Below are 27231 nucleotides of genomic sequence, written 5' to 3'. Positions count from 1 at the left end.
TTTCAGGGTGTGATCTGCTTCAAATATTTAGGCATGTAGCAAGGTAGGCAATTGTTTTGACTAGAAATATTTATCTTTCTAATTTGTAGTGACAATTTGCACCCATAGTAACTAAAGTATGTTTATATTCCTTAACTGTATTGCATGTTGAAGATTCCTTTGAAGTGCTCGTGTGTTAACTACCTAAGCAGCCTTTGCCATGACCCTTTAATTCTGTAAAATTTTACATAATGTACCTTCTATTCTTTATATTCTTAATTCTGTGCATCTCCTCATTAGGTTCTAGTATATTTTGTTCCCTAGTGCTTAATTTATACCTGAGAATATTTGGCAATTTTGGCTCTGAGCCAGAAAACCTTGTTAGTTGTATTTTCATTAACTTGGTCACTATAGTTATTGTCCCTTGTATTCTCCCTGGATGTTTAGGGCTTCAGTATTCTGGATAACTATTTTGAATACTTGCTTCTTTACCATTATTTTGATTTTGCTCTGAATCATGACTGATATTTTGGTATCTAAAAAAAAAAAAAAAAAAAAGGAATTGACCAAAAATGACCGTATGTATATGTATGGCAACCACGTTCCGCTTGGTTTGCCAGATGTGTTATGTATTGCTAGGAGTGGAGGGGTGCATGTATACGCACCATTGCATATGCTCGTTTCTCCAGTTCTGTCTATTGCGGAACATGGTTGCTTGAAGCAGGTGGGTAGTGACGCGCATCTGATTAATCTGTGATAGAGACGGCTCTGGGGGTGGGAACTGAAGGCCCCATTAAAACAGCTGGCTGGGAGATTAAACATGTGCAGTTTTCCTCTTCCTGAGAGGCCAGGGGGCAAGAGTACAGCTGAAAGCATGCAATAGGTTGGGGCTGTCGAGAGCTGCTGCTGACATCCTGTGCTGCTCACCATGTGCGCTTGCAGCGCAAACATAAAGAAGGTTATTATAAGAGGAACCTGGTAGGACAGTTACCTGGGTGTTCTATGCTACGGCCAAACACTGTGGTCTCCCCCTCCAAAGAAAATATGTACTCTGTCTATGAGCTGCACAGCCATGCAAAAGTTCTTCTACTACAGTTGGATATACATGCTTGCTCACACAGATTAGGTGTGGTAGAAGTGACTACTGGGTTAGGTTGGGGCAGCAGGTCAGACCTTGGGAGGGTAGTCACTCTCCTGGGGCTAGGCCAGTAAGGGGAGAAAGGGGAAGGGGTGTGCTGAAGTCAAACTGGGGAAAAAAGACAGGGTTGGGGTTCTTTGGGGTTGAACTGGGTGGTGAGTGAGGGGTGCAGAGTGTGCTGGTCTGGTTAGGGAGGAGGACCAGAATGTGCTGAAGGAAGGTGATGGATAGGCTGGGGTGAAGGGAAAGTATTGAGGGTGGAAGGGAGTACAGCAGTCAGACTGGGGAATTTTCAACAAGTTTCACCAGTACAATAATAAAAATGATTTGGATTGACACAATTATAAATGTTCAGTTCAAAGAAATATATATGAGGGTCTCATAGGTTATCAACTTATGGCTATCGCCACCTTTGACAGCCTAGATGCCCTTCTCCAATTGCACAGAGCATCCAGATATCCAAGAATAAATGGATTACAGTGTGTTCTGGTAGGATAAGACCTGTGATGCGGAGATAACCACTCTCTCAAGTGACATTAGTACAAAATTCATTTTCTGTATTGGAAAATTAAGAAGCTTTAGTAATGGAGACTGATGTGGGTTCAGAAAGGAAAGAAAAAACTCAGTGCTCACAGAAATTCCATAACACAACCAAAAACCAAAAGAAGAAGCTCGTTGTGCTGGGGGATTGTCATCAGAGGCACTAATTTGGGAACACTTCTCAAGGGGAACACTATAGTTAAATGCCTTCCAGGATCTTCAGCTAGTAGAAATGCTAATCAGATTCTCAGTGCAATCAATGAAGAAAGTAAGGACTCTGAAGTTGACCTTTTCATCCATCTTGGAACCAATGTCCTTGCTTAGAAACAACATCAAAGCCGCACAGAGATTTCCAGACTCTGGGCATGCAGATTAGGCACATGGTGAAGAGTATTTCCTTTTTAGAAATGTTACCTGTTTATAGAAAGGGGAAGGATAAGCTAAGCCATATAAATAATTTCATTGCACAGCTCAAAACCTGGTGTAAGGAAGAAAGTTTTGGATATATTGGGGGCTGGAACAGTAAGAGGCTCTATGTCAAAGATGGATTACATCTGTCTATGGCAGGAAAAAATATTTTAAGTGAAAAATTCAAATCATATACCATAAGGCATTTAAACTAGAGGATGGAGGTGGCAAAAGGAAATTGAAATGTCACCCCCAGCATCTCCAAGAAGTGGGTGAATTTAACAAAAATAAGCTGAATAGGACAAAAAAGATGTCCAGTGAGAGGAGCTGGAAAGCTGTGAGCACAAATGCCTGTAGACTGGGCAATAAAATCCCAGACCTGCAAGCTCTAATGGTGGAAGCAGATTTGGATATTGTTACTGTTATAGAGACATGGTTCACTGAGTCTCATGATTGGGATACGGCCATTCCTGGCTATAACTTTTTTTTAGGAAGGAAAGAGAGTACAGAAAAGGTGGAGGAGTAGCTCTTTATGTCAGAAACAATATCCAAGCAACTGAAATAAAGGGACATGGGGTAGGGAAGAAGTATTATGGGCTATCCTGAAAAAAGATGATGGTGCTTCCATTTACATCAGTGTGGTCTACAGGCCTCCAACTCAGAAGAACTGGACAGAGATCTGGTTAAAGACATCCTAAAGGTAGGAAAGAAAGGAGAAGTGTTGCTAGTTGATTTTAATCTGCCTGATGTGGATTGGAGCATTCCATCTGCGGAATCTACAAGAAGTAGAGAAATAGTGGATGCTTTTAAAGGGGCTCTGTTCAAACGATTGGTAATTGAATCCACAAGAGGATGTGATACTTGAATGGTGCTTTCAAATGGGATAATGTCTCAAATGTTTTAGGTGCCCACCTGAGCACCAGTGACCATCAGAAGGTATAGTTTGATATCACAAACAGGATACAGAGAAGACATATACAGACCTGAGTTTTGAATTTCACAAATATAGACTTTGTCAAAATGGGAATGTTCCTAGAGGAAGAACTGGAAGCCTGGGAGAAAATGGGTGAGGTAGAACAACAGTGGGATAAACTGAAAGGAGCTATTACAAAGGCAACAAAACTATATGTTAGAAAAGTAAACAAAAGTAAGAGGAAAAAGAAACTGATCTGGTTCTCAAAGGAAGTTCCTGAAAAAATAAAGGCAAAAAGAACAGCGTTCAAGAAGTATAAAGGATCCCAAAAAGAGGAACACAAGGCAGAATACCTGGTGAAACTGAGGGACACACAGAAAGAAATCAGAAAAGAAAAGGTCAAGTGGAAGAAAGGATTGCCAAAGAAAAAAAGTGGTGACAAAACATTTTTCAGATATATTAGAGAAAGGTGACAAGGAACAATGTGTGGAGAGAGACAAAGAAATGGCAGAAATATTAACAAGTACTTCAGCTTGGTGTTCACTAAAGAAGACCCTGGAGAAGTACTGTTGCTCGTAGACAAGATATAGTTGGGAATGGGTTGATGAAATTCTGTTTACAGAACAGAATGTATGGGAAGAGCTAGGCAAAACTGAAAATGAGCAAGGCCATGGAGCTTGATGAGATACATCCCAGGATACTGAGGGAGCTCAGAGATGTGCTGGTGGGTCCACTGAAGGATATTTTCAATAGATCCCTGGAAACGGGAATGGTACCGTGGGATTAGCGAAGAGTGGTAGCAGAGAGGAGGCTGGAAATTACAGGCCGATTCACCTCACATCAGTGGTGGGAAAAGTAATGGAGACGCTGCTGAAGGAAAGGATAATGGATTATCTACAATCTGTTGGGTTGCTGGTCCCGAGGCAGCATAGATTCACCAGGGGAAGGTCCTGTCAGACAAATCTGATTGACTTTTTTGATTGGGTGACTAGAGAACTGGATCGAGGAAGAATGCTTGATGTGATCTACTTGGATTTATTTATTTATTTATTTTATTTATTTGTATGTTTTATATACCGAAGTATTGGTGTTGGCCTTCACTCTGGTTTACAATTATAACAATGATATACATTAAAAATCAGAGGAGCAACTATAACAGCGATTAACCTTAGAGCTTCGGGGTAACAGTAGAGAAACAGTTAATATAGAAAGACATTTGATATGGTACTGCATAGGAGGCTTGTGAATAAAATGGGAAGCTTGGGAGTGAGTGACAAGGTGGTGGCATGAATTACAAACTGGTTGACCGATAGGAAACAACATGCAATGGTAAATGGAACCTACTCTGAAGAGAGCCATGTTAAGCAGCATGCCACAGGGATCATGGTTGGGACTGGTTTTGTTCAATATCTTTTAGGCCAATATAGTAAGATGTGCTTGGCCGACTGCACCAACATACAATTGGCTGCGTGTTTTTGAAGCGTGTCTATTACCCTTTATACGATTAAGGTGTTAGTGCGTCGAAAATGTACTGCCAACCACCCAAAACCTAATAGTGCTCATCACATGCAAATGCAGGTAGATGAGGCTATTATTTAGTCCCCGGGATACTGAAAGTAAAATGTGTGGCCAAGCCGCACATTTCTGAGCAATCTAGTAAAGTGTACAGAAAAGCAGAAAATACTACTTTTATGTACCCCCTCTGACATAATATCCTAGCAATATTAAGTTGGACGAACCAAAACTTAAAAAAAAAAGTTTAAAAAATCTGCCCGCTGGTCAGCAAGTTAGAAAAACAGATGCTCAGTTTTACTGGCGTCCATTTCCTTACCTGTGACTGTCAGTGGGTTTGGAAACAGACGCTGGTAAAATAGAGCGTCGATTGTCAGACCCACTGACATCTACCGCTAATAAGGAGTCCCTAGCATCTCCTTATTAGGGCACCACCTCATTTAAATACTGAATCGCGCACCCAGGAGAGGTGCTTGGGTGTGCGTCTGGGGAGCAGACGCGCAACATGGAGCGCCTGCTCTCCCATATTGTTTTTTACTGTATTGGCCTGTTTGTGAGCGACATTGCGGAAGGCATAGAAGGTGAAGTATGTCTATTTGCACATGATACTAAGATCTGCAACAGAGTGGACTCGCCTGAAGGAATAGAGAGAATGAAAATTGATTTAAGAAAGCTGGAAGAGTGATCGAAGATTTGACAACTGGGATTCAAATCCAAGAAGTGCAGAGTCATGCATCTGGGAATCGGTAATCCAAAAGAGCTGTATGTGATAGGGGATGAAAGACTGATGTGCATGGACCAGGAGAGGGATTGTGGGATGATTGTGTCTGGGGAACTGAAGATGGCGAAGCATTGTGACAAGGCGATAGCTAAAGCCAGAAGAATGCTGGGCTGCATAGAGAGGAATAAACAGTAAGAAAAAGGTGATGATGCCTTTGTACAGATCCTTGGTGAGGCTTCAACTGGAGTATTGTAGTCAGTTCTGCAGCTGGTATCTCATAAAGGATAGGCACAGGACGGAAGCGTTCTAGAGAAGGGTGACGAAAATGGTGTGGTGCCTGTATCAGAAGACCTATGAGGAGAGACTGAAGGATCTGAATATATATGACCTGGAAGAGAGGAGATGCAGGGGAGATATGATACAGACCTTCAGATACCTAAAAGGTTTCAATGATGTATGGGCTTTGAACCTAGTTCTATTGTAAAGAAAGCAATAGAACTAGGGGTCATGAAAGGAAACTCCAGGGGGGGGGGGGCAACTCAGAATCAACACCAGGAAATATCCCTTCACTGAGAGGGAGGAGGAGGTCTGGAATGCCCTTCCAGAGGAGATGGTGAAGAAGAAAGTCAAAGAATTCATAGGAGCATAGGCTAAATACTGTGGATCTCTATAAGGCTAGAGAATGGAAATGAGATAAGCGAGCAGGGAGAGTAACTTGCTGGTACGGTGGTTATTACCCTTAGAAGGCCTGGAGATTACTACCCTTATCCAATATGCTTTGATGCTTTTAATGCAACTGCACTCAAAATCGGAAAAAACTGGCACTAATGTGACAAAATAATATCATTAAGATTAAGGGTCACATTACTCTCATGGTTTTTGATTAAAGGAATACCCTCATACCAGGGCCAGTGCACACTTCCGCCTACCGGCGTCTTTTACCTTTATGTACCACTGCCACTTTGGCTGCCCAATATCAAATGCAATCATAGGGTAACCTCTATTTTGTTTAAAACCATGATGTACTTCCGCACACTTTTTAGCAGTTCAATTCATTTTTCATGTTTTTTTTGTTTTTTTTTAAATTATGTATATTTTTTTCTTTTTTTCAGAGTATCTTGTTAACTCATTTACTTTTCAATGACGCTACAAGTCCGAATATTTTTTTCTTGTTTTCAGAATATCTTGTTAACTCATTTACTTTTCAATGACGCTACAAGTCCAAGAATCTCATTTGCTCTCTTTCATTTCAACTTTAAACTTGAAAAGTGCAATATCCTTTTTAAGAAACGCTTTTATCTAGCACTTATCTTGTTCTTTGGAGCCAATGCTCTGCTTGTTCACTGGAGCCGAAGTTTCAATGCTCTGCAAAGGTAGTCCAGAGACAATGCTCTGCTAAATTGCTGGAGCCAAAATTTTAATGCTCTGCAAAAAAAGCCCACTGCAACTGCAACATTGTTTCCTGCTTAAACAGCAGGGGGATAAGAGGAATATGATTCAGACAACCTAAGGTCCTGGCTTCCATGGTCTGGGATACTGTTACGTGGACATAGGGAAAAAGCACAGGACTGCTTCTGTGACCAAGTCTATAAGCAAAGTACGTCAAGCAAAACTGATACATGGGGGTACCCTGCACGGTGCAGCAGATACTACCATGGGAAGCTTGCTGAGCAGAATGGATGGACGGACCACTGTCCTTTTCTGCCGTCATTTCTATATTTAATATGTCATTAGATTTGATGGCTTCAGGTAAAGTCCTGGCATGTGTCTTACGTTAGCCTGAGCATACATAACCAATGGATCATAAGGGGTCAGCTGGGTCCTTAACCATCATAGAGGCCAGAGTTCTAAAGACTTCTCGGGCGAGATGGGTTCATACCCGAAAGTTTTGGGTTCAGAAGTCCTCATAAGAGGAAAAATGGTAGCAATAATAGCGACTAAAGTCTTGTTGGCAATCTGCCAGCACAGATTCAGGAAGCACTGAATATCTAGGAATATATATCTATAACTAAGACCAGGAAAATAACAATAAAGGTGAAGCAAGCAAAAATCCATTTACCAATAGTGCCTAACCAAGATCCCAGGGCAAGGAAGTTCTAGTCAGCATTTTTAGGGTGATGAATATGTGCTTGTTTGAACAGGTCCTGTAGCTTGTTAATAACACTTTTGTAGTTTATCATCAGGATCTACATAAGAACATGAATTAACATGCCTACATACCCCCGCCCCCCTTCTTAGCCAGAAGAGTATTTAAGGCAATTCTGTTCTCCAACTGTACTTTAACCAAAAATTTGTGTTCATCCTGTAAGGCAAGCAGGCCTTTTGCTGTATCATTCGCCAAGTTTTCTACGATGGCAGATAGATTACGAATAACATTCTCCAGTTCACAGTTACCCAATCCTGGGTGCATGGCCCCTTAAAATTTATGATAGCCGGTGCGTCTACTGTTTAAGATATTGTCAATTGCTTCATTATTTTATTAGAAACAGCGGTAGTGATGTGTATCAGGGTGAATCATGGGAGTACATAACCAACAGTGACTCTACTGGCATTGAAGGAAAGAGGATTATTATTTTTTTTAGCCCAGTTGTATCCTAGGAAATATACAACCCAGAGGTCCATAATGAAAAAGAGCAGTTCTGGAAACTATAAATTGGCCACTATTTTTTTAAGCAGTTTTAGCAGGGCATGTGAGATAATATATGCCTCCAACAAGGTGGACATGGCGTCCAAATGCTTAGTACTATTAAAAAGGACATGTATGCAGTACACTGTGAGCTGGAAACTGTTGGAAGGCCAAGAAGATGTTATTGTTAACAATAGCAATAGGCTTGTGATTCTGCCCCAACATCTATAGGGGTCCCCAGAGATAGCTGGAATCTAAAAATCTAAAGGAAAACAGGTAAATTAAGTTTCATTTTTGAAAACCTGTGAACTGTAATTACAATTATGGCACCTCTCTTCCCTGCCTGCTGAAGTGCTCTGGATAGCTATTTCCTAAGAGGGGTGGACTGCTACCTCGAGATGTTCGGAGCTATCCCAATTGGGGGGGGGGGGAGAGCTGGTACGCTGTTGCTTCAGATACATTGTGATTAAGTTATATGTGTGGTTGATGTTATGATGTGGACTGTTGAAGGTGGATATTTATATACTATTTGAGTATAATAATAAAAATTTAATTGAAAAAAAAAGTCAGCAGGCTGACTATGGAAACCATACAGAGGACCGAAAGAGAAAATTAACCACATACATATTCAAAAATTACTGCTATTTAAATTTTCTCTCAATGCCTTAGTCATATTTTATTAGTTTGCAGGGCCACAGATGAATGACTCCAGTTGCAGGAAAGCAGCTGCTATTAATAATAAGCTGTTAGCCATAGTGGGACTCTAAACTACTGACAGTTGCAGTGTGTTATGACTGGGTCACTCTTGGAGGCCAAGTGCAAATCCTCTTCTGTTGTCTGTTCCTCCTCTCTTCTGTATCTGATGTTGTCTACTTTTCTTCTGGGTCCAAAATCATCTTTTGTTGTTTTGTTTTTTTGTTTTTGGTCTGAAGGGACAACCTTAACGTGAGATGCGTAGATCCATGCTTTTTTCCGTTGTACTTTAATGGCCATTGGAGTGGGAAGCAGAACCTGGCATGGTCCTTCCCAGCGTGGTTCCAAGATATTGGAGCAAAAGAAGTTCCTCACCAGTACTGAATCTCCTGCTTGGATATTGAGGGCACCATCTGTTTTAGGCTTAGGCAGGGCCTTGCTGACCTGCTGAGAGATTTTGGAAACAGCTTCAGTTAGTATAGTACAATATGATATAAAAATGTATTAAACAGGCTAGATCATATTCAATCAGTTTAACCCCTGGTGCTGATGGTGTAGGCATTGGTTGACCAGTCACTCCTTCAAAAGGGCTCAGACCAGTAGTCCTAGCAGTGGTACCTCTAATACTCAATAATACTGTGTGTAGCACCTGTGGCCATGGGAGCCCAGTCTCTTCCACTGTCTTCGCCTTTAACCCCTTTCAGGACGTGAACATTTTTCGGTGTTGTCTGGTATTACATCCTTCTATATTTCCACAGATATATATATATTTGGGGAAGACTGCACAATACATTAGGCTCACTGACTAATATATTTGGGGTGGACCGGAAAGGGGTTAATATTTTACTTATTTGCTCTATGGTGAATACTGTGTACAATTCTGGTCGTCACATCTCAAAAAAGATATAGTTGCGATGGAGAAGGTACAGAGAAGGGCAACCTGGATTGGCCACTGTTGGAAACGGGATGCTGGTCTTGATAGACCCTTGGTCTGACCCAGTATGGCATGTTCTTATGGAACAGCTCCACTATGAAGAAAGGCTGAAGAGGTTAGGGCTGTTCAGCTTGGAGAAGAGATGGCTAAGGGGGGATATGATAGAAGTCTTTAAGTTCATGAGAGGTCTTGAAAGAGTAGATGTGAATCGGTTATTTACACTTTCGAATAATAGAAGGACTAGGGGACATTCCATGAAGTTAGCAAGTAGCACATTTAAGACTAATCAGAGAAAATTATTTTTCATTCAACGCAAAATAAAGCTCTGGAATTTGTTGCCAGAGGATGTGGTTAGTGTAGTTAGTGTAGCTGGATTCAAAAACGGTTTGGATAAGTTCTTGGAGAAGTCCATTAACCGCTATTAATCAAGTTTACTTAGGGAATAGCCACTGCTATTAATTGCATCAGTAGCATAGTGTCTTCTTAGTGTTTGGGTAATTGCCAGGTTCTTGTGGCCTGGTTTGGCCTCTGTTGGAAACAGGATGCTGGGCTTGATGGACCCTTGGTCTGACCCAGCATGGTAATTTCTTATGTTCTTATTCTGTCAACTTGGTCTGAGGATTGAGGTTAGTATAGAGTCTGTTTTTCATGCCCATAGCGGTAGTCACTTGTTGTTTTATTGTGAAATTGAGGTCCCTGAACACGTGTCTATATACTTTGTGGGGAAGAGTTGGTGCTATTAAAGGGATTTTCCAAAGTGCATACATGACAGATACTGCACATAATCAATCTAGAAGCAGAGCAATTTGAGATGTGTCCTTATTGTATCTCCATGCTGTTTGTCCGCTGTCTCTGTGAAAAGCTTTTCACTGTAATAAAATAAGCTGTTTCCTCTTTCCTGCAGCCAGCAATGTCTAGTTTGCTTTATTCACAGGTTGTCCCTCAGAGTTGTTGGTGAACCCTCCCCAATGTGATGGATTGAGACTGTCCAATCTCCACCAAGAGAGAACTTCTCCAGTTCATGTGAGGGCAGGATTTTCTTTCCTATCCTTCTGAACTGAGTAGGAAAATGTCCCTGGGAATTTTTGTGAGAGTCCGGCCCACACCCATAAAGGAACACATCTGATTTGGGAGATTATTGAGATTCATGCAGGTAGACGAAATTAAGCAGAGTTACCTCGAGAAATCAAGCAGAGTTCTCCTTGACTGATAGTTGAGCTGAGAGTTTCAGTGTGAATAGACAGCAGATAATGTATACCTAACAGAAAGAGAGAGAGTGCAGGTGCGTGTGTGTTGACGTAAAGGAAACTGCATGTCCTGTTTTTGTGTCTAAAAATATAGAGGTTACAAGTGACATGTTTGGAAAGGGATTACTATTTGGAATGAAAAAGGAAAAGTTAGATGAGATTTTTAAGGAATACTTCAAATGATGTCATTAATTTAAAAAAATGGGGGAAATTAGGAGGTAGAGAATCAGGAACTCCAGACCCACAGCTTGGCCAGCTGGTAGAACTTTTACTTTTATCTAAATCAACAAGACTTTAAAAGCCTTATGTTTACATGACTACAGAGGAAGTAAATTTGTCATCGCCAAATGCATGTTACAAATGTTTCTGGAGGGCACAAAAAGAAAAACAAGAATCACAGATAATATCTTTACAGAATGAGATGAGAGATAAAGAAAAGGCAAGGAACTTGTATATCAGTGGGTGACAAACCACTGCATTCCACCTACATGGATCATAACAATCCATGCAGACCCCCTGAATCAACAACACAATCACAACCCTGTTTCAGGGGAATGTGTAAAATATTTTTTCACAAAAAAGAGGAACTAGGTATTCTTCTGTACACTCACTTAACAGAAACGTGTTGGCTCTTTGGCATAATGACAAAGTAGATTTACCTTATTTTATTTCCCAGTGTAACTTAGAAATAATAAAAAAAAAAAAGGCTCCTTGTAGGTTTCTAATTTATGAAGTACTTTTAAAAGCAGGAAGTAACCCTTCCAGACCTTTACTTCTCTAGAAAAATATAATGCATTCAGAACAAGATTTAATATATTTACAAATAACTTATCAGATATTAAATCTTTAATGAAGTCTGTACAATATATTATTTAACTATTTGAATTACAGTAATACCAAAATTTATATATAATTTTATATATCATATAATCTTTTATTTTCAAGTTAAAATACAAATAAATCAAGTTATATTTGATAGTAACCAATCATTGCATTAACATTTATATTAGAGACAAACATCACAAAGACATCTATAATGATCTGTATATAGACCACAACTGGGGGGAGGGGGGAACATGATCATATAAAAAAGGAAAAAATGTCACCAAAATCAATTAAACTGACCTTCCTAAACCTATGGCATAGTTTCTTTATCCTGAAAAACAATGTTCAAACTGGTCAGGGTAAAAAAAAAAAATAAAAAAATTTGTAAGCAGCCAATATAACATGACATTTGCCAGGAAATCGAAGTTGGAAAGTAGCACCCAGTTCTAAAGTTCTATCTTTTCTAGAAAAAATGGTTTCTTACTAAGCCGAGCTGATTTAGTCACATCTGGAAGTATACCAACTTTCTTCTCTTGTGATTTAAAAAGAAAACCTTCAGCGCACGATCTTTTTCTTCCTCCAGAGCAAAAAGATCTGGAAAGGAATACGACGAGTGAGGTTATCAAATCTGCAGATGATACAAAATTATTCAGAGTAGTTAAATCACAAGCAGATTGTGATTCATTACAGGAGGACCTTGTGAGACTGGAAGATTGGACATCCAAATGGCAGATGAAATTTAATGTGGACAAGTGCAAGGTGTTGCATATAGGGAAAAATAACCCTTGCTGTAGTTACACGATGTTAGGAGCTACCACCCAGGAAAAAGATCTAGGCATCATAGTGGATAATACATTGAAATCCTCTGTTTAGTGTGCTGCAGCAGTCAAAAAAGCAAACAGAATGTTAGGAATTATTAGGAAGGGAATGGTTAATAAAACGGGAAATGTCATAATGCCTCTGTATCGCTCCATGGTGAGACCGCACCTTGAATACTGTGTACAGTTCTGGTCACCGCAACTCAAAAAAGATATAGTTGCGATGGAGAAGGTACAGAGAAGGGCAACCAAAATGACAAAGGGGATGGAACAACTCCCCTATGAGGAAAGGCTGAAGAGGTTAGAGCTGTTCAGCTTGGCTGAGGGGAAATATGATAGAGGTCTTTAAAATTATGAGAGGTCTTGAACGATAGATGTGAATCGGTTATTTACACTTTCAGATAATAGAAGGACTAGGGGTCACTCCATGAAGTTAGCAAGTAGCACATTTAAGACTAATCAGAGAGAATTCTTTTTCACTCAACGCACAATTAAGCTCTGGAATTTGTTGCTAGAGGATGTGGTCAATGCAGTTAGTATAGCTGGGTTCAAAAAAGGTTTGGAGAAGTTCTTGGAGAAGTCCATTAACTGCTATTAATCAAGTTGACTTAAGGAATGGCCTCTGCTATTACTGGCATCAGTAGTATGGGATCTTCTTGGCGTTTGGGTACTTGCCCGGTTCTTGAGGCCATAAGAACCTGGCAAGTACCCAAAAACTAAGTCTATTCCATGTTACCATTGCTAATGGCAGTGGCTATTCTCTAAGTGAACTTAATATCAGGTAATAGACTTCTCCTCCAAGAACGTATCCAATCCTTTTTTAAACACAGCTATACTAACTGCACTAACCACATCCTCTGGCAACAAATTCCAGAGTTTAATTGTGCGTTGAGTAAAAAAGAACTTTCTCCGATTAGTTTTAAATGTGCCCCATGCTAACTTTATGGAGTGCCCCCATTTAATAGCACCAACTCTTCCCCACAGACAGTATCTGTCATGTACACTTTTGCCTGGGAGAAACCCCACCTACAGTTTACCTTTTTTAAAATCAAGTACTTAACCCTTTCCTATTTGTTAAACATAGCTTGCAGGAGAATGGAAATTTAAGTGCTCGGTGTTGATGCCCACATGTCAGCATCCTGCATTTTGTATTGCTTGTAGCCATTTTGTGTAGCTAACATGCTGCTTATGTTGCTTACCCCTCTACAATAGAATGTTCAATCTAAAATGTATTTATTTTTCTCTCAGATTAAGAACTAGGGATGAGAATTCATTTTTTCTGTTTAGGTGGATATATGTGTACCTCTGACTTTCTTGTATATAGAAAAAACAGATATCCATGTATTTTTAATATTGTTTTATGTGCATAATATCCGTTTTTTCGCATGTTACTAGAAAGTCGATGAGGTATGTGCATACCTGCTGAAACAGAAGAAACAATGCACATCCCTATTAAGCACGTACATTTTTATGTCTAAATACAAAAGTGTGTTCTTGTTGAATGTACTCCCTAAGATGTGTAAGTGTCGTGTTATACACCTGGTAAAAATGAACCCTGGAAAAATCCTGTACGTCAGAGCTTCACAAACCTATCTTGGGACCCCTCAGCCACTGGGGTTTTCAGTATATAAGAACATAAGAAGTGCCATGCTGGGTCAGATCAAGGTCCATCGAGCCCAGCATCCTGTCTCCAGTAGTGGCCAGTCTACCCAGAAGTTCCCCAATAATTGATCTGTTTCTACCTTTTCTATGTCTGAAATCTTTTTTGAGATGGGGTAACCAGAACGTCACAATGAGACCACGTAAGATAAATCTTTATGGGTACTCCAGTCTATGCAAGTAGCATAGACTGGATATTCTGAAAACCATACTGGTTGTGGAATCACCCTCTTCTCCGACCTAGGCCCATCCTGCCACTGCATCCAAGATGTCTCTCTTGATGCTCACCTTTTGGCCTCCAGCAACCACCAATTCTCTGGTGGCAGCTGCTGTCATGTGAAATTCCCATGTCTGGGAATTTCAGTTATTTTACAAAAAATAATTGATGGAAAAATGACTTTGTTAAAACACACAGGAACAAAATCAGCATATAACTTTTTTTTTTTTTTTTTGTAACATTGAAATTCCCTAGCAAAATAAAATATAAACCGGAAACGAAGGTCCTTTGCTATGCCCAGGACCCACCAACAGCAACTACTGCAATGCTTCATAACCTAGGCCTACCCTCCTGAGTTTTATGATCTCAAGGATTTTCCATTCCTGCTGCAGGTGGTTGAATAGAACAGTCTAGGTGCAATTATCTCCAACAACCTTATACTAGACAAAAACAAAATTGTGTAAGCTATTAAAGAAGCAAACAACCTTTGGATTCATTAAAAGTAATGTTAGCTAGCAACAAATGAGTATAGCTATAATAGCAGAAAGCCTCTCATTGAATGGCTGGAAATATAGATAGTAGGGTATGTAGTCAGTTTGCTGTTCACTCCCTCCACTTCTCCTATACATGTCACTCCATAGAAGGCTTGCCATGATACCCTCAACAGCAACTTCATTCCAGATTGAAATTGTGTGCATAGCTGGGCTGCATTGCTAAGTGACGTCTTTGGATGGGGTGAGGCAGTGTGTGCGCATGACTGTTTGTTAGGGGGATGGCGAAGTAGGTGCCTAGATGTATTTCTGTGCATCCGGGAGGGGCAACGGTATGGAGGGTGTGCATGTATATGTGTAGCCTGATGATGTGGCGTGGTATGCAGGAACAGCTGGAGGGGAATGAAGAGTGTGCACATGTGGGTGGATGTGCATAGGTAGCTGTGGAGGTGGGAGAATGTGTGAATGGCTGGGGAAATGTGGGAGAGTTGGGTGCATGTGCCAGCGTCTTGGGGGGATTGTGCATGCAAGTGGGTGGATATGCATGTATAGGGGTAGCTAGGGTAGATGGTAGGCAGAGGAGAGTATGGGAAGGTGTGTTCATGTTCAAGCGATTGGGGTGAGGGTGAATGCGTGGGTGGCTGGAGGGTTGGTATTTTGAAGGCGGATGCATATATGAATGGCTTTGAAAAGGGTGGCGCACACACGGCCGTGTTTGTTCTCTCCCTTCCTTCTGTTTCCTGGCTTGACTGAATTGGCCCTAAGGTCCTGTTTTGCACAAACTGAAAACGCAAAAGATCGCTAAAGAGGACTAGAATCTCACATCTATAGACTAATGTGCAAGGTTTCAGCTGAAACCACGTCAATCCATGTTAACTCCAAGGAACTTATTTTGTGTTAATGACAGCACTAACATGAATTTTTTTTTTAAACGAAAATCTTGAAACATGTAAATAATCCTATTAGCATAATTTTGCATTTAAAATCAGCTTATTTAAATTTTAATTCAAAGTTGTATTGGGAAAAAAGTTTGTGCTGCTTTGATATACATTCAGCATTAATGCAGGTATTTAATATGCGTTAACATGGTTTAGTAAATATGTCCAGTTTTCTTCATGAACCAAAAGACCCAATCTTAAGAAGTCAATGAGATAAGTTAGTGTTTATAATTAAGAGGCCACACCACACTAAATAAATAGAATAAAATGGATTTAAGGATAATATTCAGAAGCAGTAACAGGCAACTCTAATATCTAAAGGTACAAGTTATGTGTTTTGCTGAAGACACTACTATTAGGCACAGTAATAGTGAATGTCTCATCTTTTGGCATTTCAGAATATACTATACATCCATGCTTTCCCTTACAATCAGCAGTGAATTTATATTTATTTTATTTATTTTTAACTTTTTTATACCTACATTCATGTTGAAAATTACATATCATATCAGTTTACAATGAAATGGAAATTGCATAAAGCATTACAATAAAGTATCTGCAGAAGGCAGGATTTATAGCACCAGTCACTAGAATTACTTGCATAGTGGATTTAGCAGGCCACATCAACCACCAAAACCAGCTGGCAAACATGCCAAAGTTATTCCCTGTTTGGAGCAATTTAAGGAAGAATATGAGAAGATCTCCAGAACATAAATGAATAACAAGATACACACTACAAAATGTACTTAATACAGTTAGGGCTTTTTGTTGTTGTTTTGTTCAAAATTATTGGTAAACAAACTGTTAGTTGACGATATTAGATGTCATAGAAACAAAGAATATAGTGGCAGAACCAACTAAAGAAACATAAGAAATGCCATACTAGGTCAGACCAAAGGTCCATCAAGCATCCTGTTTCCAAAAGTGGCCAATCCAGGTCACAAATACCCGACAGGATCCAAACAATAGATCCAACCTTCTTGCTCATAACCAGGGATTAGAAGTGGCTTTCCTAAGTCTACATAGCTAGTAGTGGTTTATGGACTTTTTCTCTAGGAACTTGTTCAAACCCTTTATAAACCCAGCTACGTTAACTGCTTTCACTACCTCCTCTGGCAACAAATTTCAGTTTAATTGTTCACTGAGTGAAAAAATATGTTCTCTAACTTTGTTTTAAATGTCCTCCAAGCCTATTAATTGAAAGGATAAAAAACTGTTTCCTGTTTACTCATTCTAGCCCACACAAGATTTTATAGATCTCTATCATGTCTCTTCTCCAATCTGAAGAGCCCTAACCTGTTTAGCCTTTCTCATAATGGAGCTGTTCCATCCCTTTTGTCATTATGATCGGCTTTCTTTGTGTCTTTTCGTAGAGCTGAACATACTGTACAGTCACAGCAGGGATTGATAAAGAGCCATTATGAAATCCTCTGTTTTATTTTCCATTCCTTTCCTGATAACACCTAACATTCTATTTGCTTTTTTCATCGCTGCCGTGCACTGGGCTAAGGATTTCTAAGTATTGTCCACAATGATTCCAAGATTTTTATTTTCTATGTGGTGATACCTAATATGGAATACAGCATCATGAACCTATAGATTGATTATTCTTCCCTATATGCATCACTTTGCATGTCCATATTAAATTTCATCTGCTTCACTCAGTCTCACGAGTTCTCTTACAGTTTCTCACAACTTTGAATAATTTTGTCATCTGCAAATTTCATCACTTCATTCATCATTCTTTTCCAGATAATTTACAAGTTTAGCAATTATAAATGTAGTAAGTTAATTTTGTTGCAAGAGGTTAGACCTTCTGTAGAGTTATGGGAGGTTTTTTTTGGGACATAGTGCTTCTGAATTGTTGCTAACTGCAATTTCAATAAATGCTTATTTTTGCTAGAGTTGATGCATGGATCTTCAGGTGGGTGGAATTCCTGAAACATACAATTCCAATTCTGTTCTCCCTTTTGTGCTCTTGGGTAAAATCATTTGCATAGTAACATGCCTTGAGCACCAGTGGTTAGTGAAGTGTGATATAAAAATATAATTTTATCTCCCTGTTGCTCAAATGCCTGAGTAACAAAACTGTAGATTAAAGAAGGTTCATGAAGGTGAGTTTGCTCTTTGATGAGAGGGTACTCAGCAAGTGATTTGTATTTGTGATTTTTGGTTTTTATGTGTATCTAATTTTTTTTTATATATATTAAGCTATTGTAACCTCTCTGAGCATATGTTGGTTGAATGAAGCAGGATATACATCTCAATAAATAAATGTTTTCCCTTCCTGTCCCTTAATTCTTGCTCTTTTTGAAATTTATATATATATTTGGCACTAAAACTGGTAGCTAAACTTTCCTCCAACAGTGGCTGTATGTATCTTCCTCAAGTTGTCAATTGTAAAGCAAGGCGGTAGCTAGCTAAATTTATTATGCACCTCTTCAATCGATATATAAATCCTAATTGTTATCCTAAATTGTAATCTTTGTATTTTTGTGAACTGATGCACTGCTGCGCTGACCTCATTGGAAATTTCTGTAAATACCAATACAGATGATTACAAAATATATTGTATGAACCACTGAAGAGTGAACTTGAGGAAGAAGAATTTGAAAAATGCTGGTGTAACCATAGCAAAGAGTTTATTCCCTTGTATTCCAAAACTCTGAAAATATGATAAAATAGTTTTGAACAAAATATAAAAGTGAATTTGTATCAGATAGTAAAAAAAAAAAAAATACACATTGAGATTTTGAAGAATGTAATTAGTGCTGCTTCCAAGACATTTTCTTCACCACCTTTTACACATTCATTTTCTATTCAAATGTTTCATTATGATTTTTTTTTTCTTAATAGAAAGTTGCTTCCAGGCCACATAGAGACCTAAAAGAACATGGCCGACCCTATTCAATGGGCCAGATGTCGATGGCAGCATCTAGTATCTTCAGAAGGCAGGAATTACAGCACCAGTCACGACAATTACTCGCATAGTGGATTTGGCAGGCCACATCAATCACCAAAACCAACTGGAAAACACAGAATAGTTATTCCCTGTTTGGGGCATTTTAAGGAAGAATATGAGAAGATCTCCAGAACATATATGAATAACAAGATACGCACTACAAAATATACATTATTGAACTTTATACCAAGAAACCTATTTGAACAATTTCACAGGTACAGTATTCTTGGCTATCACACTGGTGTTTATTTTTATTTATTTATTTAACAGCTTTTCTATACCGACATTAAAGTACACATCATATCGGTTTACATGATAACAAAAGGTAGAAAATACAAATAACAGGAGGAGGGGACAAGGAGAACTAAGAAACCGGGGGTCAGATATGGTTAAGTAAGGTGCAAGAGTACAAAATATACAAAAAAGGTGCAAGGGAACAGAATATAAATGAACCCGGGATCTGGTGGGTCAGTATAGCAGTTGTAAAATATGCAAGGGTTATGAAGATTACCGGAAAGGGTCATGAGGATAGCCGAGGAGTCAAGGATGTTAATCCGGGAAGGCTTGATGAAAGAGCCACATTTTTAGCTGTTTTCTGAATTTGAAAGGGCAGGGTTCCATACGAAGATTGGGCGGGAGGTCATTCCAGATCGTGGGGCCGGCAATTGAGAAGGCACGATTCTTTGTGGCTGAGAGACGAGCTTTCTTAAGAGTGGGTACTAGCAGTGTACATTTATGAATTGTTCTGGTAGGGCGGGATGATTGTGTAGGTTGGAGGGGTTCATTAAGCCAAGAGGAGTTGTGGTTGTAGACAGCTTTGTGTAAAATGGTGAGGGTTTTGAACAAGATGCGGGAGGAGATGGGGAGCCAGTGTAGGTTTTTAAGGATGGGGGTAATATGATCAGATTTGCGTGTGTTACTAATGATCCTTGCTATGGCATTTTGCAGTATCTGGAGGGGTCTGATGGTGGAGGAAGGAAGGCCAAGATACAGGGAATTGCAGTAATCTAGCTTAGATGTTAAAGTGGCATGAATAACAGTTTTGAGGTCGTGGGTGTGGAGAAGTGGCTTGAGCTTTTTTAGGACCATGAGCTTGTAAAAACCTCCCTTAACAGAGGTGATGTGGTTTTTGAGGTTCAGATGTGGGTCGATTAGGATGCCTAAATTCCGTACAGATGGTTGCGAGAGGAGAGATGTGGTCAGAGGGTCTGTGGGTGTGGCCAGCTTAACGGTTTGGTGGTTATGTATAAGGAGTAGTTCAGTTTTAGCAGAGTTCAGGGCAAGTTGCATGGATGTGAGTAAGGTGTTGATAGAGGAAAGGCATTTCTCCCAGAAGCTTAGAGTGGTAGCAAGTGAATCGCAGATGGGGATGACTATTTGGACGTCATCTGTGTAGATATAGAATTTGAGTCCAAGGTCCGTTAAATGATGACAGAGGGGGAGGAGGTATATGTTAAATAGTGTAGAGGAAAGGGAAGAGCCCTGGGGTACACCATGGGAGAGGGTGAAGCGTGAGGATTCCGAGGAGCCAAGTTTAACAGAGAAGCATCTATTAGTTAGATAGGATTTGAACCATAGAGGTGCAGTGCCAGAAATGCCGATGTCGGTTAAGCGGGCAATGAGGAGGTCGTGGCTTATGGTGTCGAAGGTGGCGGAGATGTCGAGGAAAGCAATAAGGAAGTTATGACCTTGGTCGAGGCCGGTGAGGAGAAGGTCTGTGAGGAATAGGAGAGTTTCGGTGCTCAAGTTTTTGCGAAAACCAAACTGTGCTGTGTGGAGTATGTTGTGGTCCTCAAGAAATGTCATGACTTCTTTTGCTATTTTATTTAAATTTAAGTCATTAATGTAACTGTTTGCCTATGTTTTTTATGCTTGACAGTCAAATCGGATTTAAATAAGCTGTAAAATGATAGAATTTTTGAAAGTGAATATTTGGACTCCTGTTGAAATGCTTAGCTGTAAGCTTGTATCGGTACCAGTTATACAAGGCATAAACCTTCTAGAGATTAAAAAAAAATTTTTTTTTTTTTTTTTTAAAACCCAATTTTGCATTTTGGAGTTTTTCTGGGACTCTATTCCAGGTTGACTTCTAAATCATGTTTGGCCCCTATTAATGAGCAGCACACAAAGGTCAAGTAGCCCTGTAGAATCCAACAAGTGGTCAGAGTTGTTCCTCTGCACTCAGGCAGGACAATCCACACGAGTGGATTGTCCTGCCTGAGATGGAGACCAGCAGATGGAGACGGAGTAAAGCTGAGGTCATGGACATATAGCACTGCCCTGACATCAGCCCACTAGTATTCTCCATCTCCAGCAGATGGTGGACATGCATTTCCCTATTGGGGATTGCTTGTAGTTTAAATAAAAAAAAAAAAAAAAAAAAAGGAAAACTGAGAAGTTTTGATAGCACCGCTTGAACTCCTGAGGTGATACCAGTGAGTTCCTCATTCATTTTAGTGCCTATTATACGGCAGACTTAGGGACTGAGCTCAGGAATTAAAAAAAAAAAAAAAAAAAAAGAGAGAAGAAAGAGTAGGGAGGTTTTAATTTCCCTTTTCCTAGTGTGTAGCAGATGGATTCAGGACCCATGGGTATAGTGTGCTCCTGATAACAGTTGGAGACGGAATCATGTTTCAATCTGACATCAGTACAAGTACGTATACCCATGCAGGAAGTTCTGCTCTTAAGTATTTTCCGTCTCCATAGCAGTTTGGGACTCTATACACGCTTGCTCAGCGTTAAGAGTATTCAAACCAAAGAAAAAAGAAAATTCCAAACAAAGAAGACATCTTACCTCTCCAGACGAGCCCCGCTCTCCTGCGGTGATACCTAAGGGTCCCTCCCCCAGTTGAGATTTCCTGAGGTGATTTCCAAGATCCTTCAGAGGTAGGCCTCGGTCCAGTAGCCGGTTCCCGGCATGGACTTAGCCCCCGGCAACGGGAGCGGCTGAGAAGCAGTGGGTGCAATACCAAGTGTGGCGGTGAAGGTACTTCCCTCTCCCCCCGCAGCCGGAGACTGCCCGGAACGAAACAGGAAACGCCGAGACAAGGTAAGGTGGAGAACTTTTTTTCTAAGTCTCCGGTCTCCGAGGCTTGGATAGCCGCACATATCGCCTGCTGGTGTCTGTACCATCGGGTTGATCAGCCTAGGCTGGGCTAGACCCCGATTGGATACGAGAGTCCTCCCACATGGAAACCCTCTGATGTGGTTGCCATCTTGCTCGCGTGGTTGCAGATGCCATTTCCTAGCGTGTAACCAGATGGACTCAGAACGAGTGGGTATGGTGTGCTCGTGCTAGCAGTTGGAGACGGATCTGACGTCAGCACGGGTACATATACCCCCACAGGAAGTGAAGCAACTCAGTAATTTCTGTCTCCAAAGCAGTTTGGAGTGCCTGCACGCTCGCTGAGCGTGTTTTCCAAATCTACTTTCTATTAACTACTTTCTACTTTCCAAATTTCTCAGAAGACGAGTCCCGCATTCCTGCGGTGATACCCTCGGGTCCCTCCCCCAGTTGAGTTTCCCGGGGTGATTTCCGCGATCCCTCGGAGGTCTACGCCTCGGTCTGGTGGCCGAATCGCGGCAGGGATCTAGCCCCCGAGCGAGAAGGGCTCGGGTCGGGCTGAGAGGCGCCTCGGTCCCGGCGTGGACTTAGCCCCGAGCGAGACGAGTTCAGCGGCTTAGAGGCAGCGGGTGCATTTCCTCAAGCGCGGCGGTGAAGGTATTTCCCCTCTCCCCCCGCAGCCGGAGACCGCCTGGGTTACAGCCGGGAAGCGCCGAGGATCAGGTAAGGCGTATGTGTCTTACTTTTTGGTCTCCGAAGTACAAGGATCGGCGGCGTTGCCTGCATGTGGCACGCCGTGGAGGTCGCCATTTTGTCTGCCTTGTTCAGGTATTGAGCGCCCATGATAGGCGCCTGTTATTGAGCGCATAGTGTATATTATTGAGCGCATATTGCTGACCGCATATTGCTGACCGCATATTATTGAGCGCATATTGTATATTGAGCGCATATTGTATATTGAGCGCATATTGCTGAGCGCATATTGCTGACCGCATATTGCTGACCGCATATTATTGAGCGCATATTATTGAGCGCATATTATTGAGCGCATATTATTGAGCGCATATTATTGAGCGCATATTATTGAGCGCATATTATTGAGCGCATATTGTATATTGAGTGCATATTATTGACCGTATATTGGGCGCATATTATTGAGCGCATATTGTATATTGGGCGCATATTATTGAGCGCATATTGTATATTATTGAGCGCATATTATTGAGCGCATATTGTATATTATTGAGCGCATATTGGCAGCATAAGCACCGGCGCCCTGCATTCGCAAGACGCGATGGAACATTTAAACGCCTCAGCGTCTCCAGAGGCGCCACCTCCTGCTTCCGGCGTGAAACTCTAGGCCTCTGCTCAGCGTGCCAGCTTAGAGCCACGCAGGGCAAGGAGCCGGACTCCCTTTGTGCCCAATGCGAGGAGGCCGTGGGAGCGTCGGGCCAGGACCAGTCTCAACCGAGGTTTACAGACAGTTCCCCAGGGGCCACCCCGGATCTAGCGGGGCGCCCTGAACAGCCGGGAATTCCGGGGGACCTGGTACCCCGACGGCTAGAAACCGCTTCCATTTCCTGGGTTGACTTATTTAAGGGGATCCACGCCTTTGTACAGATGCAGTCAGCGTCCCGTCCAAGCCCTGCTGCCACTTTGACTGACCCTGCCCCTGGCCCTTCTCGCCCTTATTGTGGGCACCCGCCTCCAGGCAGTCCCGCTCATGCGGACCCTGATGTCTCGGAGGACGAGTCCGAATCCCCCGAGGAGGGAGAACTTCCCTCGGGGATAGAGCCATACCGAACCATGAGGCGGTTCTTTCCCAAGGAAGATCTCTCCGACTTGGTTTCTCAGTGCCTGAAGGAGTTGGCTATTCCAGGCCCCAGCACCATGGAGGCATCTACGCAGAACCCCCTGCTGGAGGGTCTTCGTCCCACAGCCCGCCATTTTCCCTTCCTGCAAGCGGTACAACAGCTGATCGATCTGGAGTGGAACGCGCCAGAGGCCTCATTCAAAGGGGGTCGGGCCCTGTCCGGCATGTACCCCCTGGACCCGGCAATCAAGGATATGCTGGCGTGCCCTCAGGTGGACGCCTTGGTTAGCGCTGTGGTCAAGCGCACTACCATTCCAGTGGAGGGGGGGGGGGCGGCCCTCAAGGACGCTCATGACCGCCTGGACGCCATCCTGAAACACACCTTTGAGGTAGCAGCTCTGTCTTTGCGAATCGCAACCTGCTGCACCGTGGTAACGCGTTCCTGTTTGTCACATGTCAGGAACAATGCTCCGGCAGCTGACATGGAGTCAGCGCTCTCGTTCCTTACGGATGCCGCCTCCGACCTAGTCCGTACAACAGCCAAGGGGGCCTCATCCTCAGTAGCAGCCAGGAGGCAGCTCTGGATACGAAACTGGTCAGCCGTCGCTCCTTCTAAGACACGTCTCACTAGAATGCCGTTCAAGGGGTCTCTTCTGTTTGGCAGCGACCTAGATAAACTGGCCAGCACATGGGGTGCCTCTCCAGTACCTAGACTGCTGGAAGACAGGTCCAAGAGGAACCAGCGCACCTTTCCGAGGCCCTCCCGAGGTAGAAGCTCTCATCGCTTCACTCCCTATAGGAGTCGCTACCAGGCGCCTCGTCCTCAGGCCAGGAACCAGACCTTTCGAACCAAGCAGCACAAGAGGGGAGCCGGCTCGGGTTCGGGTCCCGGCCGCACCCCCCAATGAGAATCAGCCGATCCATCCGGGGGTCGAAGCCATAGGGGGTAGGTTAACCCTCTTCTACCCCAGAAGGGTCGAGATTACGACAGACCAGTGCCATCCTTGCCATCATCCGAGAGGGGTATTATGTGGACTTCCATCACATCCCTCTGGACAGGTTCGTGGAATCTCCATGTCCAATCCACAAGAAAGCAGCATTGGAAGCTACCCTGGTGAGGCTCCAGTCCTTGAAAGCCATAATCCCAGTACCTGCATGGGAAATGGATTCTGGGCACTATTCCATTTATTTCATGGTACCCAAGAAAGAGGGCACGTTCCGGCCCGTATTGGACCTCAAGTCAGTCAACCGATACTTAAGGGTCCCGAGGTTTCGCATGGAAACTCTGCGCTCAGTCAAGACCGCAGTACAGCCAGGGGAATTCCTCACGGCCTTAGACTTGTCAGAAGCCTACCTGCATATCCCGATCCATCGGGATCATCAGCGCTACCTACGCTTCAAGGTTCTGGGACAACACTTCCAATTCCGGGCTTTGCCCTTCGGGTTAGCCACGGCACCGCAGACCTTCACCAAGGTGATCGTAGCAGTAGCAGCGGCGCTCAGACGGGAAGGAATCCTTGTCCATCCCTACCTAGACGATTGGCTGATCAGAGCGAAATCACGAGAGAAGAGCCATCGGGCAACCAACAGAGTGATCGCCCTTCTGGAAAGCCTGGGATGGGTAGTCAACCTAAGCAAGAGTTGCCTACAGCCTTCCCAATCACTGGAATACCTGGGAGTCCAGTTCGACACCCAGGCAGACAAGGTCAGCCTCACTACCAAGAAGAGGTTAAAACTCCAGACGCGTCTAAGGTCCTTGATGGGAGCCAGCCGGCCCATAGCTTGGGACTATCTGCAGGTTCTCGGCCTCATGGCATCCACCCTGGAAGTGGTACCCTGGGCAAGGGCCCATATGAGACCACTACAACGCTCCCTCCTCTCCCGATGGAGCCCTCGCTTCCGGAATTACTTCGTGCATCTACCTCTACCAGCCAGACTGCGGACCCAGCTACGGTGGTGGTTGCAGCCCAACCACATGAGCAGGGGGTTGAAGATGTTCTCCCCCACGTGGACTCTGCTCACCACAGATGCCAGTCTGAGCGGATGGGGAGCACACTGCGAAGAGCTTACCGCCCAAGGGTGGTGGAACAGAGAAGAGTCGGGGTGGAACATCAACCGTCTAGAGGCACGGACAGTCAGATTAGCATGCCTGCGATTTGCCCACAGACTGAGGAACAGAGCAGTCAGTGATGTCCGACAACGCCACCATGGTGGCATACATCAACCGACAGGGCGGAACCAGAAGTCAACAGGTGTCCCTAGAGATAGCACCGCTGATGGCTTGGGCAGAGGTGAATCTCCAGGACATCTCCGCCATCCACATTGCCGGAAGGGACAACACCGCGGCAGACTTCCTCAGCAGGGAAAACCTAAATCCGGGAGAATGGCAGCTGGCCCCCACAGCCTTGCAGATGATTGTGGATCAGTGGGGGACTCCGGACATGGACTTACTGGCGGACAGGTCCAATGCTCAAGTACCCAGATACTTCAGCCGCAAGCGAGATCCGTTCTCTCACGGGATCGACGCCCTGGTTCAGCCATGGCCTCCAGGGACCCTGCTATATGCCTTTCCTCTGTGGCCCCTGCTGGGCGCCCTTATACACAAGATTCAGAAGCACAGAGGCCTAGTTCTTCTAGTGGCTCCAGACTGGCCAAGAAGACCCTGGTACGCGGACATGAGAAGACTACTGACAGGGGAACCTCTTCCCCTGCCTCCTCTCAGGGACCTGCTACGTCAAGGTCCCATCCTCCACGAGGATCCGGCTCAATTCTCTCTTACGGTCTGGCCATTGAGAGGGCTAGACTGAAGAAAAGAGGTTACTCGGAGCCGGTGATAGATACACTCCTCCGAGCTCGCAAGTTTTCGACATCCCTCACCTACATGAGGATCTGGAGAGTATTTGAAGCCTGGTGCGACACTCATGGCACCAATCCACATGCGACCACAATCCCTATTGTTCTGGATTTCCTACAGGATGGGCTTCAGAAGGGTCTCTCCCTCAGCTCCATCAAGGTCCAGGTGGCTGCGCTGTCTTGCTACGGTCCCAGGAGGGATGGCAAGACCATTGCCACACACCCAGATGTTTCCCGCTTCCTGAAAGGAGTCAAGCACATTCGTCCGCCACTGATGTGGCCAGTGCCCCTCTGGAACCTCAACATAGTTTTGGATTTCCTCGCGGGATCCACCTTCAGACCCCTTCGGAGCCTGTCTCTCTGTTTGCTAACTTTGAAGATGGTGTTCTTGCTGGAAGTGTGTTCCGCACGCGCATCTCAGAGCTACAAGCACTGTCCTGCCGTGATCCCTTTTTGCGAATCACTCCTGAGGCTATCCATCTTCGCACTGTTCCCTCCTTTTTACCTAAAGTGGTCTCACAATTTCACCTCAACCAAACCATATCTTTGCCAACCACGGCAGGTTTGAAAAAATCTGAAGAAATCTGAAGAAGGGCATTTGTTACGCCATCTCGACATCGGCAGATTGCTGCCCAGATACCTGGAAAAGACAGAAGCAGTACGAAAGACGGACCATCTGTTCGTCCTTCACAGCGGGAAGAAGCAAGGGGAAGCGGCCTCTCGGCCTACCATAGCCCGTTGGATCAAAGAAGTTATCAGAGCGGCCTACGTAGAGGGCGGAAAGTCACCACCTTTACAGGTCAAGGCTCATTCTACCAGAGCGCAAGCAGCATCTTGGGCAGAATCGAGGATGCTGTCGCCCGCAGAAATATGTAAGGCG

General features: G+C 43.1%; 1 protein-coding gene across 5 annotated transcripts in view; it reads left to right on the top strand.

Annotated features, from left to right (window-relative positions):
• ATP10D (ATPase phospholipid transporting 10D (putative)) overlaps window positions 1-27231 on the top strand; it is a 363249-nt gene that overhangs the window by 74258 nt on the left and 261760 nt on the right. For 4 of the 5 annotated variants that reach the window (XM_029588247.1, XM_029588237.1, XM_029588263.1 and 1 more), the window contains exon 2: window positions 18516-18836. In XM_029588247.1, coding sequence (XP_029444107.1) covers window positions 18553-18836 — 284 coding nt within the window. In that variant the 5' untranslated portion in view covers window positions 18516-18552. Of the gene's footprint in view, window positions 1-10459; window positions 10618-18515; window positions 18837-27231 lie in introns of those variants that run through there. The other variant, XM_029588256.1, reaches the window with a different exon arrangement.

The sequence above is a fragment of the Rhinatrema bivittatum genome, chromosome 1, assembly GCF_901001135.1.
Source record: "Rhinatrema bivittatum chromosome 1, aRhiBiv1.1, whole genome shotgun sequence".
NCBI classification, from domain to species: Eukaryota; Metazoa; Chordata; class Amphibia; order Gymnophiona; family Rhinatrematidae; genus Rhinatrema; species Rhinatrema bivittatum.
This window is presented reverse-complemented; position numbering and strand designations above follow the sequence as displayed.